Raw genomic sequence first — 17976 nt, 5'->3', positions numbered from 1 at the left:
TAACAATCGATTAAGAGAGAAATCATTTGGGAGCCAATAATGCTAGTTCAAACCATCAAAGATATTATACAGACTTAGAGTATCGGTTAATGATATTAAAGTGAGTGATCATATTACCTATAAGCTTATATATGACAAAAACTTATCCAAATTAGGAAATATAGAGCACTAGATCCACCTTTTCTTGGTTCAAATATTGGGTGAGAAATAAAAATTAAGATAGAAATATAGTAACCTCACTTATTTCTTGATTTTTTTATCATCTCGAGGCAGAATTATTATAAGAGAGGTAATTGTAAAACTTACATGGATATATGAACATGTGGTGGGGTTAGTAGTTACTAGGTATGAGACTCATGTATTATTACATGGGTTAATTTAAAAAAAAAACTAAATATAAAATTCTAAACATTTAAGAAGTTTGAATTTATAAGAAAAATGAGAAAAATATTGAATTATAAAAACTAAAGTGTTTTTTTCTCTAAATTTAAACAAATAATTTAGATAAATAAATAAAGGAAATTAATGAAGCTTTAATTTAGTAATTTTGAAATTAAAAAGAAAGTTCATTTAGGAAATTAATATGCATTTATTATTGCATTTAAATACTATGTGGAATTTAATAAAATAGAAAAATCATAAAATAACATGTGGAATAAAATTAATTCAAAATAACCATAAAATGACATTTAGCAAATTGAATGAGAATTTGACATGTGGCAAAAAAAACATTCATTTATTATAGTAGATTACCCTTAAGGCTTGAGCAATCCATGTTAACTAAAATAGTTTGAATCTCTCCTTGTTATAACGACACTATGAAGGTCTCTGTGGAAACCATGTTAGTTGTTAGTGATTAGGGTTAGACTAATACCTCATTAGGGTTTATTTAGGCAAAGAGCACATTTTGTATTCCTATTTATATGAGGTTAAATCATCATTATAATCAAGCAATCTATTATCTTATATGATATCAGAGCTTTAGGTTAAAACCATACTGCTGACCACAACCTGTAGTGGTCGCCCTCCACCTCCGACGACCTTCTCTAATAGTCGTCAAATACGATGATTTAAGAGTAGATAATTTTGGTGAGTTAAGGAAGGGGTTTTTTAAGTAGATTATATTGATGTATTTATATATATAATGTCTAACCATTTAATAACTCATTCGATTTTCCAGCCCGACGCTGCTTTGGACTTGCAACTGAGGTGAAATGTCTTAAGAGTAGATAATTAAGGTGAGTTGGGGAAGGGGAACAGCGGTAATAGTAATAGCACTAGAAGGCCGCAATACTGGACATAAATATTGTATGTATTTGATGTGAACTAATTGATAGTATTTCGTTTTTAAATAATTTGGAAGTTTGTTGTGAAGATTAAATGAACTTTGGGACTATTCTGCACCATTTGTTGAAGTAAATGTTGAATTTAGAACTTGTTTAAACACTATTTTCAAACATATCATACAAGGGGTGAATATAGTCTATCAAGTAGACCATTTTGAATTTAAGGCCATAAACCTTAACAACGGAAAGTAACATTCTGATAAATTGATGATTAGATCCAATATGATTAACCATTCCTCAATAAGACCATATATCAGAATTCACATAGGAAGACAATTATCAATTTCCAAAATCATACATCAATAATAAAAGAGGACCCGCAAGAGATGACAACGTATTTATGTTGAAGAATTTATAAGTTAATCAAAAACTGTTATTATTTATATTATTTTATAAACATACTATAAGTTACAATATATAAATATGTTTATAAAATAAAGTAACAAACATATTTAATGAACTAATACAATAATACAAAATAATATTGTATTATTTACTAGGAATTGTCATGTCATGTGACATGGTCTTTCAAAATTGTTTGTTAATTCAGAGAATTGTGGCCTTATTATATATGCTCGCTCTATACAGCCACATGAATGATGTAAGACTATAGCCATTGGTGATTTTTTTTACCTATTCGGTCGTGAAGAAAAGACTAAAATAAAGGGAAATAAAAAGAAAGACCTAGCCTTTGTATTAAACCCAAATTGGGTTATATTTTAATATTTAAAAGATCCAAGTGACAGTTTTCTTTTTGAGCCTGTTTTATTGATCACCCGTTTCATAAATAATGTTGTTCTTACCTTGCCTCAAAAGCTGGTGTAAGGGTCATTTTAGTAAATTACCTGCTTTTAATATATTAATCTGATCACATATGCATAATGTGTATGTGATTGAAGTAAAAATTAAAAAATAGTAAATTAATTATTTTGGGAGAAAATGCAAAGCTCCGGCCTTTTAAGCATCAATTTGTAGGTGCACAAGATGAGAGCAACTAAGAAGAGAGTGACTGATTGTTTCTAAAAAGAAATTGGTGAAAACGGAATGTGGTTTGTGCAAGTAAGTTATTACAGATTTACAGAATTTTTAAATTATTTGAGTCTTGTAGCAAATCTTTATCTTTTAGATTTGTATTTCAGTAGATTTTTGTATTTTCCTATGTGTATTAGAGTAGAGGTTCCAGGTAGCCATGTAACAATAATGAATATGAACATAGAGTTGTCTCTATTTTGGTGAAATCATTATTTCCTTTATAGATCTTTGATCATTGTGGTTGGTTTAAAGTGAAGGAACGAGTTCGACTGAAAGAAAAAAGGATTCAATTGAAAGGAAGGATCGATTCCAAATCCAATATCATGTTATAATGTAAGAAGAGCGGAGAGAGAAAGAGAATTCTCAGACTAACAAACTATTACAGTCTGTAACAGAAGTTAAATAGGTAAATTATAATTTTGCCCTAGAAATGGTGAAGCTAACAAAGTGTTCCCTTTATCTTTAAACTGGGTGAGGTCATTTCCTTTATAGATTAGAGACTAGAGTGGTGGAATTCGTTTTTACTTTAGTTTTTTTTTTTTTTTCATATTTCTTGTTTCTTAAAGTTGTTTGACGTCATAAATTATAATCATATATATATATATATATATATATATATATATATATATATATATATATATATATATATATATATATATATATATATATATATAATGTAATGTAAAGAAAGGATTCACTTGAGAAACAGCCAGACTGTATTTTCCAAGGAAATTATAATATGATTTACTTACATTTTATGTCCAACTATGCTATTATCAACTAATAACTCGCTATCTTAATCGGGTGAAAAAAGATGAGTTCATCGTCATCATCATCATCAAGAATTCGCTGCTGCAAAATGACTGAAGATGGTTTCAAGTGTTGATTGGCTGATGCTATACTCTGCAATCCCTAGTCGGTTTCTGCATTTGATTATATATATTTAGATAAAATCATAAGATAAAAGAAAGAAATAGAAAAGAGTATGATTTGTCATTTGACCTATTTCGCTCTATCAGACCAAAAACATCTGCAAGTGAGAAGTCTTCTCCACGTGGCAACTAGAAAATAAAATAAAAATTCAATATTTATATGAAAAAATCATTTTGTGTACATATTAATGGAAGAAAAAACAAGAGGCAAGGCAAGGGTACCTGATATTTAACACTCAATCCATTGGAACCCTGAGATGTAGCACCAGGAAATGAAGCTAAAACAAAGGAATCTATCATTGAGAATTTCTCTTTTGCTAACCACCATTCTGAGAATATTGGTAGCGGGAGACCACCTGTGTGAAGAAATAATTTCAACCAATTAGTTTATGATTTATGAAACCACAAAAAAAAAAAAAAAAAATAATAATAATAATTCAAATTACTAATAATCATGATTGATTTACCATCACGGGCTAATTGCTCGGGTAACTGTTCGTTGAAAGCAGTACCAGAGCCGACAACGTTATCTGTAAGACTTCTTATCCTCTCTTCATTTCCAAGCCACCGTCCAATCAAGATTATCATCTCTTTTGACAAACTAATCTCAGTGGCCGAAGCATCTTCTGACGTTATGGAGTCATCTCCTCTAATACAAACTTCAAGATCACCAAATATGCCCCTCGGATGTAAAGGAACGTCAAACAGCCTTTCTTGAATCATTTGACAAAGATTTTCCAAGTCCCCTGACTTTACTTCAGTTGGCTTCACCTACAACAGATATACACACATACAATGTCAATATCTCACCTCAGACTTTAAATTTATATACAAAATAAATAAGAAACATGAATTACCTCAAGTTCCAGATGGTTTCCAAATCGTGTTTTTAGATGCTGTGGACTGCCAATACACCTTAGCTTTCCTCCAACCTGGCAATGAATTAGGTCAGTTAATGGATTTGGATTGGACTTTGGAGTCTCATTAAATAAAAGATTGTCACCAGAGTACCATGATTCCAATTCTTGTGCAGAGTGCTTGAGCTTCATTCATGCTGTGAGTAGTTAAAATAACTGCTGTTTTTCCGCTTCTGGTTGATAGACGAGATATAACTTCCCACATAAACCGTTTTGCTATAGGATCCATTCCTGGAAGGAACCCATCATTCGTACAGTACAGATAATAAATCAGAAAACTCATTAAGCCAAGGGTGAAAATGGAATTGGAATAATAAAGTAGGATTATTACCTGTAGAAGGCTCATCTAAGAACACAATAGGAGGATCTCCAATCATTGCAATTGCAACAGATAACTTGCGTTTGTTACCCCCACTTAAGGTGAATGATTGTTTCGAAGCATGCCTTAACAAGTCAAACTCTAATAACTTATCCATCACAACCTGCCAACCCAAGTTTGTATTAAGTTAAGTTAACCATAAATAAATTAACATCATTTAAATAATATTTTAATACATATATACATAATAAGACGTACATTTTCAAGCATGTACTCTGGGACACCTTTGATTCTTGCATAGAGCTCAAGGTGTTCTTGGACAGTCAGAAATTCTAAAAGTGCATCAAATTGTGGACAATACCCAATCTGAAATTCATCAAACAAAGCTCAGCTACAAATAAGATTTGTATATAAATAATTATAAAAAAGACAAAGAGAAAAATGAAATTGGCATACAAGTTGGCGAGCAGCTTTGGGGTTTAATCGCATATCTTGACCGAAAATGAATGCAGTTCCATCACTTGGATATAATTCTCCTGCAAATGATTTTTATAACAATATAAGAAACAGGTTGAGCTTACCCAAAATACCCCTCAAAAGAGAGAAAATATACCTGATAGCATAGACAAAGTAGTGGTCTTCCCAGCTCCATTTGTCCCCAAAAAACCAAAACATTCACCTTCTTGAACTGAGAAAGTCAATGAATTGACCGCAACTTTCTTACCCTGATTCCTCCCTCCAGGGAATACCTAATACACAGCACACATCAGCAGTTACAGGATTGGAAATGAGAACTAATTTGTGAGTAGGATAAAATTACCTTGCGCAGATTACGCAGGTAGATGATAGCTTTATCAATGGAACCAGAAAGAACCCTATTTCTTTCGGTTTGGACATCTATATCTTCTTCAAGATCAATAGCTAAACTTTCTGTGGAAGATCTCAGAAGGGGTTCACAAAATTCATCAGTGGGACTGCTTCTTCTGAAACTTCTTATCAAGTCCTTTATCCCAAATACATTGAATTCGTGGGGAGGGAAATATTCGAGCCCAAGTGTTAGAAGGAAATAAATGACACCCTGTCAAAAATAAACAAAACATGTTTAAGTTGATTTCAGTCGATCCTAATTTTCATTGATCAAACATTCAACTTTCATTGATTCAATTAAAATAAAGAAAAGAAAGGTCATCACTCAGTCAAATAATCAGAAACACACCTCAGCGGCCAGATAACAAATAGATCCACCGGTGACATTCCACCCAAAATATCCCTCACTTGACCCGATTTTCATTCCTTGGCGTAACAGAGCTAGTGAAGCTAGTCCATCAGCAAAGCAAAATCCTGGAGACAATCTGAAGAAATTCTGGTCCAATATGTTTAAAATATCAGAAAACCCAATCTCACTAATGAAAATGCAGCCACAGTTAGCATATACTAGTCTTTTGCTGCTTTAAATGATCTATATTGACAAATTACTATGTATTCCAACCTTGAGAACAGAATTCATGTCTTGAGTTGCTGGTATTAATCCCATAATGAACGATATGACCATAAGAACAATCCCCGTGAAAAAATGGACCAACAGTACTACGTTCTGAAAATATTAAAAAAAAAAAAAGCAATCAGGATCAACGAAAACATGTAACATTTTTTTTGTTTTAACATGTCATACAAAGATTTGAAATAAGGTTACCTGTGCCATACTGTGTTCTGAAAAGAAAAAGGTTAGGCAATATGTTGAAGATGCAGTTGCAAAACCATATTCCAACAGAATGAGGACTGTAGGGAATACAGCACCACTGCCAATGAACTGTTCTAAGCCTACAAAGACAGAACAATGTTGAGATATCAAGAGAAGAAGATGCTGTGTACAATAACGTTGACATGCAATGAAGATAGTTGTTAAACATAGTTCTTCAATAAAAGCTTCTACACACAGATACTACTGATGTAAATACTTACAAAATACCTTGAAAAAAGTATGTAAAATGTGAATTTGGAGACTTACCAAAGATGTAAAAGAGAAGCATTGCAAATGAGGAAGGGACTAAGAAACTTATGAAGTCCCATATATATGTTGACACCCAATACGACAATATAGATACCTGAGTGTTAGCAATGATAAACAGTTATGGTCGAACTGTGAAGCACTTATTGATTATACAATTTTGTGTTAACAAAAGAAAAGAGTAAAGAAAACAAACAAGCTTACCCCACTAATCAGTTGTTGATGTTTTGCTTTTACTTCACGCTCCTGCATAAGATGCATTATGTTAAAATACAAGAAAAAATCCTGTTGACCCAAAATGCCCACTAAGTTATAAATATTTGATCAAGAAATGCTTGTGTACTGCAGAAAATGTTTATTTTTGGATTAATTGAGGGACACTAGAATAACTGGGTCAATTATGTTGTTTCACAGATCTCTATACGTAACTAGGTTATTATGTTTTCTGTTATACAAAAGAAATTCCAAACAAGTTCAAAAGAGCACGACTTTATGGCTCATTTGGCTAATTTAAATCAGTAGTAAAAGATCAACCATCCTTTCAAGCAATAAAAGAGGAAAAAGGTGAAAAAGACAACTGGAGAGTGGCATACCTTCACAATAGCGACAGCAAACGAAGCAGGAATGAAAGAGAAGGCAATACTCACAACAATAGCTGCAGAGAATGCATCCAAGTCCTACAAGATCATACAAATCACTATTTAAATACACAATACATATAAAGGCGTCAATATTTTGATTGCATGTTATTCTGGACAAAATCATAAAATATGAGCATAAATAGAAGAATAATTGGAAGTATATGTATACTTGACGTTGCAGGCGTTGACTTTCTGTCATTGGAAGTGGATGATTACGTGTTTGTATGGTCATATTCTCATTATGTGTAGCAAGCCTAAGAATAGCAGCATTCATTAAATTGATAAAGGTTGGAGCAGCATGCTGACAAGTGCTGTTGTGAAGAACCGAATACCCTATACTACCATCATCATTCTGAGGATCCATCACAATGGCCCCATATCTTGACTCATAAGATTCATTGAAGCTGGACATCAAGTATTCACTCATGGAAAGCAGTTTTGGCCCCAAAGTAGGCCCTGCTGCCTCAATAGCATCTTGTAATACCTTACTAGGATCAGGAAATGTGTATGTGCTTTCTTGAAACTTTTGAATCCAACCCCCTTCTATATAGTGTGAAACCTGTTTAGCAATAGGCAATGATAGATCAAAAGGAATGGGACCACCACCACCTTCACCACTAAGTAGTGGATTAAAGTTGGAAGTTGTGAAGGTTATGGAGGGTTGATCAGGATGTGGCTTTAGTTCAAGGAGGAGAAGACCAATAAACAAGAAGATAGCAGGGATTAAGAGCTGAAAAACAATTGTCTTTCGGTCTCTTCGAGCAGATATCCTTCTCTTTATGAGCAATGCTTTGGAATGTTTCCAGAATGTTGATCTTGTAATGGCAGAAGGGCAACAGCATGGCACAGTAACAAGCTTTAAAAAACTCAAGGCTGCAGTGATGAAAAGAGTACAGGCTCTCCCAACTCCAGAGAGCATTAGCCCTAAGATCATTATATAATTGCCAAAAAATTTGGAATGTGATCTTTTATCTTCAACTTCAACATAATCATCACAGGGTTGAGAAGGAATGGAATCAGGCATAACTAGAGTATTTCCCTCAAGGCACTCCTCTTCTTCGCTGATGTCACATCCTGCAACTCTCAAGAAAACCTCCTCTAAGGTTGTCACAGATATTCCATAACTCTCGATACCAAAATCTGTTTGGTTTTCATGCTCCGAGCTTTTTGATATGCAGCTTTCAATTTCTCTAAACATGTGTTCGAATGAAGCAGAGGTTACTAGAGGAAGCTTGAAGGAAACCTCAGTGCCAACCTGAAGCAACAGATCAAAAGAGTCCAAATAAGCAACCATACAAGCTCATGCTGTAAAATTTAAGTAAAATTTGAGAAATTACTTCGCTCACGCATGTTGCTGATGGAATATGTCTGTAGACAATATCAGCAGCTGTGGAGGCCCCAGGTGAAGTCTGAAAATAAGATACACAAAGTGGAAGTGGACGCAATTAAAAGTTGAAAAGAAACCACAATTAGGAAACTCAAAGAAAGTTGTGCAGTAAAGAGAACACACCTTCACCAAAGTAAGAGTATAGCCAACCCCATACTGGTGCTTCAAGAAGAGGGAACTGGTCAAAAAAGATCATTTTAATTGTAATCATGATGTAAACACTTTCACAAGTCTATAGATGTTTGCACAAAACATGGAAAGGTGATAGAATAGAACCTTCCGCAGCATTTCAAAGAACCATTTGCCATAATAGCTATTCGGTCTCCAAGTACATCTGCTTCATCCATCGAGTGTGTTGTTAGTAGTATAATCCTGCCTTTCTTGATTTTTTTAATAAGCTGCCATGTCAATCGCATTGAATATGGATCCATTCCACTAGTTGGTTCATCAAGAATAACAACCTAAGGAAAAAAAAGAGAGAGACTAATAAATATGCGATTGCTTTACAAAATAGACCTCGCCCTTTATCTACAACTTTACCTTGCTGTCTCCAATCAAAGCTATGCCAAGGGACAACTTCCTTTTCATGCCTCCAGAAAGAGAACTTACAGAAGTATTAAGTTTATCTGCCAATCCCACCTGTAGCCAAAGAAGATTTTAAAAACAAAAAATAGATAAAGAAAAACAATGTTAGTATAGTTCAGGAACTAACCTCATCAACCATTTCAGTCACACTGCTCTCCAAAGATTCCTCGCTTACTCCCTTTATATTAGCAAAGATTTCCAAATGTTCCTTCACCTGAATAAGTAAAGTTCAAATTCAAGTTGTCATCCGTAAGGATATCAAGAACAAGATGAAAACATGTAACTTGAAGCATCTTGAATAAGATATTTAAAAAAAAAAAAAAAAAAAAAAAAAAAAAAAACAATACTCATCAGAAGGATGCGATGTTTTTTTTCTATTAATGAGATGAAAACTTAAAAGTACATACAGAATCAATCTGCCATGCATGATACAAGAATCAAAAAGTGATATGTCAAAAGAAATTCTCTAGAACCAATAAAAGGTGCTAATTTACCGTCAATTCTGGGAAGAGAATGTCATATTGTGGGCAAACACCTAAATTCTTTCTTATGTCATCCTGCAGAAACAGAAAATTTAATAACATAAATATGATTATAATAACATTATTCGTATGCCCATTGTTCATCATTTCCATGACATGTCCTGATTTAATCAGTTACACAGTCAAATTCTGTTACAAATTCTAGATTCTCTTCACCCACAATAACATTTCAAGACACAAAAAGAGACGAGTTTCTAGCATGCATGACAATATACAACCAAAAAAACTCTGGAAAACAAGTTTACCATGTCTGTTAAGATACTTTTTCCAAAAATCAAGGCATCCCCAGAAGTAGGAGCAAGAAGGCCAACAAGTATGGAAATTGTTGTGCTCTTTCCAGCACCATTGTGTCCTGCAAAACCAATACGTGGAAGAAAAAAGATTTCAATAAAAGAAAAATATCACTGCTCTCAACCCATAAAACAATTTGGTAGAAAAAATTAAGGAGTAAATCTACACATAGATATCTATATATCATGTAAGATGAGCTGTACCTAGAAGTGCAAGTATTTGGTTTTCATATAATGTAAGCTGTAAAGAATCAACAGCACAACACTTCCCCTTGTTGCTATTATACACCTTGTGCAGATTCCTAATTTGGATGCATCTGCAACAAAGAACATGGATGTAAGAAATCTTATTCCCACAAAGAGCATGTAGAACAGTGCATATGCAAGCTAGATACTTAGGAATTCATATCTATGATATCCCACCTGCCATCCAACTCTTGCTGCTTCATTTCTAAGTTTATCGCTTCCATTGTTGACCGAGAAGAAGTGCCCTTCTCTTTATTATCATTGTTAACGTCTAAACCGGAACCATATTGTTTACTTGTATTTCTCTTTCTCCAAAAGCCTTTTGGGAAGATGAAGTTCCATGGGTACACCACTCCATTCTCCTTATGAAGAACCTGATAAGTAAATGTTAAGAACTAGCCCAATATCTATATTTAGGAGTTAGGACCCAAAAGAAGGAAGAAAGCAATAAAGGTCCACCTTTTTAGGATCCAAAAGAAGGAAGGCAGGGACAAGGGAAAATATACCTTATCCAGATAGAGGCCAATTGCAAAGTACAATAAAGAATCGAACACCATCATTACGAGACAGATTAGAAAGCACACTCCAGAAGATGCCTACATGGTAAAAACCTAATCAATTCAGAGATGAAGTAGACAAGATATTTTAGAGATGGAAATTGAATGGAAATAGGCGAACTTACCCTCCAAATGTTGCTCCAACGGAGTCCAACGTGTGCACGCTCATAATCAGCAAAATTGACTGACCCTAAAGCAAATGCTGTAGGTGAAAGCAAAGAAGCCAATATCTTTAAAACCCTACAGGTGAACAAATGTCCATTTTGAGACACATACAATCTGAAAGAACTTTCTGCATCGATTATTGTTCAATACAAGAAATTGGTCTGATAACTCACATTGAAACAGCTTCGTCATTGACTGTATAGTAAGGAAAGAAGGCTCCAAGGAAAGCAAGAGTTCCAACTGCCACAGCTGATTTTGCTCGTGTGAAGAAAGTAGAGATCAGGAAGGATAGCATTATTGCACTCAGTCCAAACACAAAGAAATACATGAATACCAATGACTTATCACTGTACTTAAACAACGTGCCCATTGTACAGACAGTAATGATTCCTGATGAAATTGCAAACTGCAGAAAACATAAATTATTAGAAACAGACAGTAATATCAACATACTAGAAAAGTAATTCCTTTTGAAAAGAAACTCACCTGCAAAGCATATGTAATAAACCAAGAAAGATGGAATATCTCATCCTTCAGTCCCATCATGTAGAGCCCTTCCTTTATTTTCTGCTCCTGAGGTATTAAAGTCCAAAGCAAGTTCAGTTTAGAACACTCTGAAGCAACAAGATAATTGGTAAGATGGAAACATATATACATACTTATATATTAAAGTTGAAATTTGTTGGCATAATACAACTAACACAGAGACCATGATTAAATATCAAACATTCAAACCTTCTCAAAAACTGAATAGCTGATTAGGCGAGAGATTGGAAAAAGAAACCCCAATAAGTACCTGGCATTAACAAGTAGGTCAATAAAATCTACAAAAATGACTCTACTGAAACAATAAGCTCACAAGAAACATAATATATTAGATACATACAGGACTCCCATGACATCTTTGATAATGGACTGGAACTCATCATCAGTATATTCACGAGTTGGAAATGGAGCTAGCCTTATGGTTGCTGGTGTGAATTGACTCCATGGTATCTTGAGTGAGTTAGGCACAATATATTTGGACAACAGCAACTTACTGTTGTCCATGGTATCTTCACTTGCTACATTAGCCACCTTTCGTTGTGCATAAAAAATAATAAATGAATCCATGACTTGTTGGAGCTGCAAAAAAGAGGGAGAAACTATAAGAGGACTAACAACCTCATGAAGCAACATCCAAAAATAAACAGATAGATGATAGGTATAGCTTCTTCTTTTCCACCCTTCATCTAGCATGTAATAGTATAATTCACAACTTAAAGAGAAAATAATGAAGTTTAAAAATTGAAATCATACAGTTAGAAACCCGCTGTAACCATACTGCAGAATTGGTATCTGATTGAGGCCTAATTCCAAGTCATTGACATAAGGACCATTTATATCCATGATGCTTTTAATATCTGGAAATCCTGAAAAAGCCCATGTGTGGTTGAGCCGAATGCTATAATCATATAAATAAGGACCTTGACCATGAAACACTATTGCTCCTCTGATTTTTGGATTTGAACAGTTCCTATATCAAGAGTAAGCAATACCTACTTTTCAGCAACTTCTCCATTAAATATTTTATGTTTGAAAACTGAAATCAAAAGCAAGCAATATAATAGATGAGAAGAACGATATCACTCACTTTACTTCACTGCAAGCAGCATAGAGATCTGACTTTAAATAGGTCTCGATCTCTAATTCATCTTCATATATTTTGGTAACCAGCTGCGAATACAAATGTAGAGTTACTTATGAACAGTGATTCTAGACTTAAGAACTACCAGATCATCTCCAACATGAACTTAAATTTAACTATTTTCATGACAGAGCTAAGAGAGCCCATGTTTTGTTTGATCTGATAAAAAGAGACCACAAAGCACACAACTACTATGTAGATTATAAATTATTAGAAGATATAAATAAATATCAAGTGATTAGAAAGCATATGAACAATCAACTAAATCATTAAAAAAAATCAGGCAGAGGTAAAATACAAAAGCAAAATTATCAGTTCATCATACCTGCATTAAGGGAAATTTATATGACAAAATGTTAATCATCATCCTTGTATCACTCGTGTTAGGTGCAAAAGCCAGATATTCACCATTGGCCAACAATGATTCCAAAACTTGATCAAAAGTTGGGGATATACTGCTCTTCCCAACTTCCACAAATGTATCTTTCTGAATGTACCTACAAAGATGTTGCAAAACAGCTTTGCATCACAAAGAACCAGATAATGGCCTCATATTAATCATGTTAATTTTGTTTCACTTGTACATTTTCCTATCACCTTCATTACCTATCCTTGGAAGTTGGATGTTCAAAAAATGTGAAGGAAGATCCAAAGATGAAGACATATATATGGACTTAACCTCACATCAGCTATGTATTTGCTTAACCTTATATAATTAGAAACAGTATGTAGGAAAAGAATATTTTCCAACTAGTAGTGGCAATTAAAAGAACTAATAGAATTTGTGCCTAGTTGTTCTTTGGTATCCTTATGAGAAACCATATTTAACCACACTTAGAAATATCTAATTTGTATTTGTACTTTGGAATGAAACAGAAATTGATTGATAAACCATAAATATGAGATGAAGACTGTTAAGACATACGATTGAGCAGGATGGATTGTTGTATCAACTTGTGTCCTTACGGCTATTAGCATCAGCATCACCACCAAAGGAAGTAGAATCTGGCCATAGAATAGGGAAAAAAATTGTCATTCTTCAAGTTCTAAGTTCTACCTATATTACAGATGAACCCCCACCATGACTAAAGCTACAAATAAAAACATTACAACAGTTCACTCTACTATTAGCTTCTTAGATATTCTATCCAGAGTAAGTTTCTCATATGTTTACTAGCCAATTGTTTCAAAACAACTTAGAAGTTAGATATCTATGAAATGTTGGGAAAAAAAAATACTTTCATGGTTCCCAAAAATCTAAAAGTTTTTAAGTACCATTTTGCTGTTATATATGTATTATAATGATTACTTCTACTTAAAAAATGAATCTTAATTGCACAACATATCTACACCTATCAAGGAGAATCAGGTAGCCTTTCTGCAGATGGTAGGTAGATTACATGGAAACCACCAATCTTACCAGCAAAGTCATTTTTTTGCCTTTTTGAAGAGATGGGGAATAACTGAGGAAAATGCTGTGATAACCAACATATTTTTTTATGAAATAAAGTAATTGTGGTGCGCTTGATGATCAGGAAACTGATATTACAATGAACTATATGCTAATGTGAATTTCAATACTATGTGTACGCATATGAACCAAATTTAGATTTTAGAAACATATCAACTTCTGGTTTGGTGAAAACATTAGGCGCAAAGGAAAACAAGGAAACTGATTCTTCCAAAAGAATGTAGATTAAAGACAGAAATGATCAGAAAAATTCCAGAACATATATTCAACTGAAAGAACCCAACGCATAATCGCTCTTCTAAATAGCGTAGAAACTCAAAACTCATATGAAATAGTAAATTTAAAGTACTTAAGTTTGCCAAAACGCATAGTGAGAGATGATCAATCGGAATAACCTCGGCAAGTGTGATATACGGATGACGAATTTTGAGAAGCCAATTCTTCCGAAGCATGGCCTTCAGTTGCCTCCCTGAACTACTAGTCATCTTCTTCTCCTTTTTTCGTTCCTCCATCAGAAGAACCTAAATCCCTACTCTGCAACTAATCACACAATTGGGAGCAGATGATTTCAATGTAGACGCCAGAGTGCGTTTTGGGGTGAAACTGTGTGAGAGAGAAAGGGAATAAACGACTGTTGTTGAGTATTGTGGAAGAAGAAGAACTTCCAAAATGCAATTGTCATATTTGGAGGTTGGCGTTGACGGACGAGTGTCTCCACTCGCCATACTCCTCCCCTCAATCGTTACGGTGCTCCGTCAATAGAGTAATAAAATTATTGCTTCCAAAAGGGTTTGGAATTTGGATATTTCTTTTTGTAATTTTCTCAATTTTCTACAACATAAGATACTATAAAATAAAAAAATGTCGACCCTTCGCATTTTTTATAAAGTTTTTTTTTTATAAACATGGTCAGCTCTTCCTTCCTAGATATTATCAGTTTACTTAGTTATCATCGTTCTTTTATAAATTAGATAAAATTATATTTTTTTGTCTATTGATTACATTAAAAGGGTAAGTTACAATACATTGAAAGCATACTCATGCACAAATATTTAATTTCATTATTTTCTTTATATGCGAAATAATATTTAGCTAATTGTTTTTATATAACTTATATCATGATGCTATGTTGTCCTTTATCTATAAAAAATATCTAATTAATATAAAGAAACTTACAAATCAACGTAATATATAATCCATAGTGAATCATAAATTGTCCATATGGTTTAACAAAAATACTAATTATGTCCCTATCATCAATCATCCTTACATAGTTTTAGTTCATTGTGAAACCTACAAGAATGATCAACTAAAGATATTTAGAATGATCATTCATGAATGGCTTAAACATATTCTCTTTTTATTACTTTTATTTCACTTTTATGTCTTGACGAAATTTAAAATGTTAAAGACGTTTTCTTAAACATTGATGCTTTTATTAAAAGAATGTTTAAAATTTTGAATATTAAATGATTAATTCAACTAGCCTATATGAGGAATGTTTCAATAAGTCACCTAAACTTGTGGTAGATGCACAAGTTCATTTATAGTAGTGTTTGTATAACTAATGCCTATATGAGGAATGTTTCAATAACTCACCTCAACTTGTCAACTTGTGGTAGATGCACACTTCATTTATAGTAGTGTTTGTATAATTAATGGTCAGATATACATCAAAGTTTAATTAAATACTTAACCAATAATTAAGCTCTTAATGACGATTAGCATTTGAAATCTTATTTTATACCCAAGATATATTCCCCAAGTTAGAACATTGGATCTTAAGATTGATAGTACAGAGAAAAACAGATTAATTTTATAAATCACCAAAACAAGAGATTAAATAACCTCCTCTGAAGAAGCTAAAACAGAAATCCTAAAATAAAGGATCCGATAAAAACATTCAGAGAGCAATATCCTATCTACTATTCTATTCAATATCAGATACTCTCCCTCAAGATGGAGCATGTAAATTTTGAATGGTCATCTTGTCAAGTAAGAACTGTAACTGATGAGCTCCAAGACCTTTCTTTAAGAAGTCTGCAGCCTGCATTTTGTTGTCAATGCACATAGGTCCAATCTTTTTAGAAACTATTCTTTCGCAAATAAAAAACAATCCATCTCGACAAGTTTTGTTCTTTCATGGAAAACCAGGTTATTTGCAATATGATGTACCGCCTAGTTGTCACAAAACAAAGGTGGAGGAGTATTGATGATGACATGTAAATCCGTGAGTAACCATCTAACCCATAAAACCTCACTAACTGTAGAAGCCATAACTCTATACTCGGCTTCGACTGAGGAACGAGAAATAATTAATTGTCGCTGCGTCTTCCAAGAAATTGGAGCGCCTCCAAGCATAACAAGTAGGTAACCCGTTTTGGATCATCTGGTGTAAGGTCACCCCAACCAATCTGAGTCATAAAAGGCAATTTACACAAGGGCTCCAAAGTGTGGAAGAAGAATGTCTTGGCCAGTGTCCCTTTCAAATATTGCAAGACACGAGTGGCAGCTTCCATGTAATTACGTCGAGGATCGGCGACGAACTGGCTCAAAACATTGACTGCATATTTAATATCAGGACGAGTGGCTTTGAGGTAGAGTATTTCGTCCTACGAGACGACGATAAATATTGGCATCAACTTGAGCTTCATTTTCTCCTTTGTCTAATTTTAAGTTTTGTTTAATAAATGCCAAGAAAGTACTTTAAGGAACCAATATCCTTGACACTTATGTAACATCCCAAAAATACAGATAAAATTTTGTTTTTAATTTCATTCAAACCACACGACACTAACATCAAAATGTCAAAAGAGTATCATAGTAACATGTTATCAGAGTATAGATTCCCAAAATCACTAAGTGAGGAAATCATAGGGTGATGTGGTGCGATCAGGTCGGGCCCTTCCCCTTCGAATTGGAAGTACCTGAAACATAAACCGGAAACTGTAAACACAAAGCTTAGTGAGTTTCTCCAACATACCACATACTAAACAAACATATTGTCAAGCATATATGGGTGTTGGCCTACCCTTTCGGTCTATTTCAACCGAATACTATCAAGCATATATGGGTTCTTGCAATCCCATTCGGCCTATTTAAACCGAATATTGAGTTTATTTCACCCCCTACTACTACCACATAATATCATAACAGGAAGCACAAAGTCATCAAGCAAATATAGGCATAACTGACAACTGTCACAAAGACAATCATCACACTACATCATAAATTAGTGGGGCGTCATTAGTGCCTTCAACCCATGGATACTGCGAAGGAATAATCACCCCAAACTATAGGTATCAAATCGCAATCAACGGATGACTCACGAACTCCTCCCCCTATCATTGGTGGCAATCCGGAGTCGGGACATTGACCCAGTAAGCGCAGCGTACTGGCCAGTCAGCCCATCTATATTTATAAGTCTTAATCCATTCAACCATTACGTCCAAAACTTAGATCTAATCTCAAAATAACGTCTTAAGCCATAAAGTTGCAAACTTTATGCTTTTGCATGCATGGATGGGGCTCAAAACATGAATTAAGTCCATTAACTCACTTAGATGATTACTAGCAGTTGCATGGTTGAGGCTTAACCATCAAGATATGGTTTTTATGGCTCAAAACACTTCCAAGAGTCCAAAAGGACAGCTCATATAGCCTGGAGTTGCTCATACTCCAAGAAACCAAACTATGAGACCAAAAGATACTATTTTCTACCCTAAACCTAGATCTAAGCTTGCAATGATCAAGATACTGTTTTCTTGCTTCTTCCTAAACTTCCTTTTTCTTCAAAGCCACTAAAGAACACCACAAACACTAAAGGAAGCTCACAAATGCACTCAAGATGG

At 34.0% G+C, this 17976-nt stretch overlaps 1 protein-coding gene across 2 annotated transcripts; it reads right to left on the bottom strand.

Annotated features, from left to right (window-relative positions):
• Positions 1–3076: 3076 nt before the first annotated feature.
• LOC111879393 (ABC transporter A family member 1) lies at positions 3077–14875 on the bottom strand. 2 transcript variants are annotated; one of them, XM_023875836.3, is made up of 38 exons: positions 14521–14875; positions 13580–13659; positions 12980–13151; positions 12601–12683; positions 12267–12483; positions 11854–12092; positions 11703–11763; positions 11454–11540; positions 11141–11373; positions 10928–11042; positions 10752–10841; positions 10423–10619; positions 10204–10316; positions 9955–10061; positions 9662–9724; positions 9295–9381; positions 9123–9221; positions 8859–9043; positions 8706–8760; positions 8533–8604; positions 7365–8450; positions 7148–7231; positions 6759–6800; positions 6555–6651; positions 6240–6367; positions 6036–6140; positions 5763–5909; positions 5367–5624; positions 5160–5295; positions 5003–5082; positions 4805–4912; positions 4559–4709; positions 4322–4458; positions 4168–4242; positions 3778–4081; positions 3533–3666; positions 3381–3439; positions 3077–3301 (listed from the first exon to the last, which is right to left on the bottom strand). In XM_023875836.3, exons 1-38 carry the CDS (start codon positions 14635–14637, stop codon positions 3217–3219), a joined length of 5688 nt encoding a protein of 1895 aa, XP_023731604.1. In that variant the 5' UTR covers positions 14638–14875; the 3' UTR covers positions 3077–3216. The 2 variants fall into 2 exon arrangements, with proteins under 2 accessions (XP_023731604.1, XP_052623322.1); XM_052767362.1 differs by lacking the exon at positions 13580–13659.
• Between the last annotated feature and the right edge of the window lie 3101 nt (positions 14876–17976).

The sequence above is a fragment of the Lactuca sativa genome, chromosome 9 (assembly GCF_002870075.4).
Source record: "Lactuca sativa cultivar Salinas chromosome 9, Lsat_Salinas_v11, whole genome shotgun sequence".
Taxonomy (NCBI): domain Eukaryota; kingdom Viridiplantae; phylum Streptophyta; class Magnoliopsida; order Asterales; family Asteraceae; genus Lactuca; species Lactuca sativa.
This window is presented reverse-complemented; position numbering and strand designations above follow the sequence as displayed.

Bases quoted from the DNA above. Each gene is read 5' to 3' on its own strand.
- LOC111879393 (XM_023875836.3), bottom strand. From the start codon at position 14,637: ATGGAGGAACGAAAAAAGGAGAAGAAGATGACTAGTAGTTCAGGGAGG. The intron at 6,801-7,147 runs GTATGCCACTCT...CATCTTATGCAG, and splicing joins TTGCTGTCGCTATTGTGAAG to GAGCGTGAAGTAAAAGCAAA. The intron at 4,459-4,558 runs GTAATAATCCTA...GGTTCCTTCCAG, and splicing joins CTTAGATGAGCCTTCTACAG to GAATGGATCCTATAGCAAAA.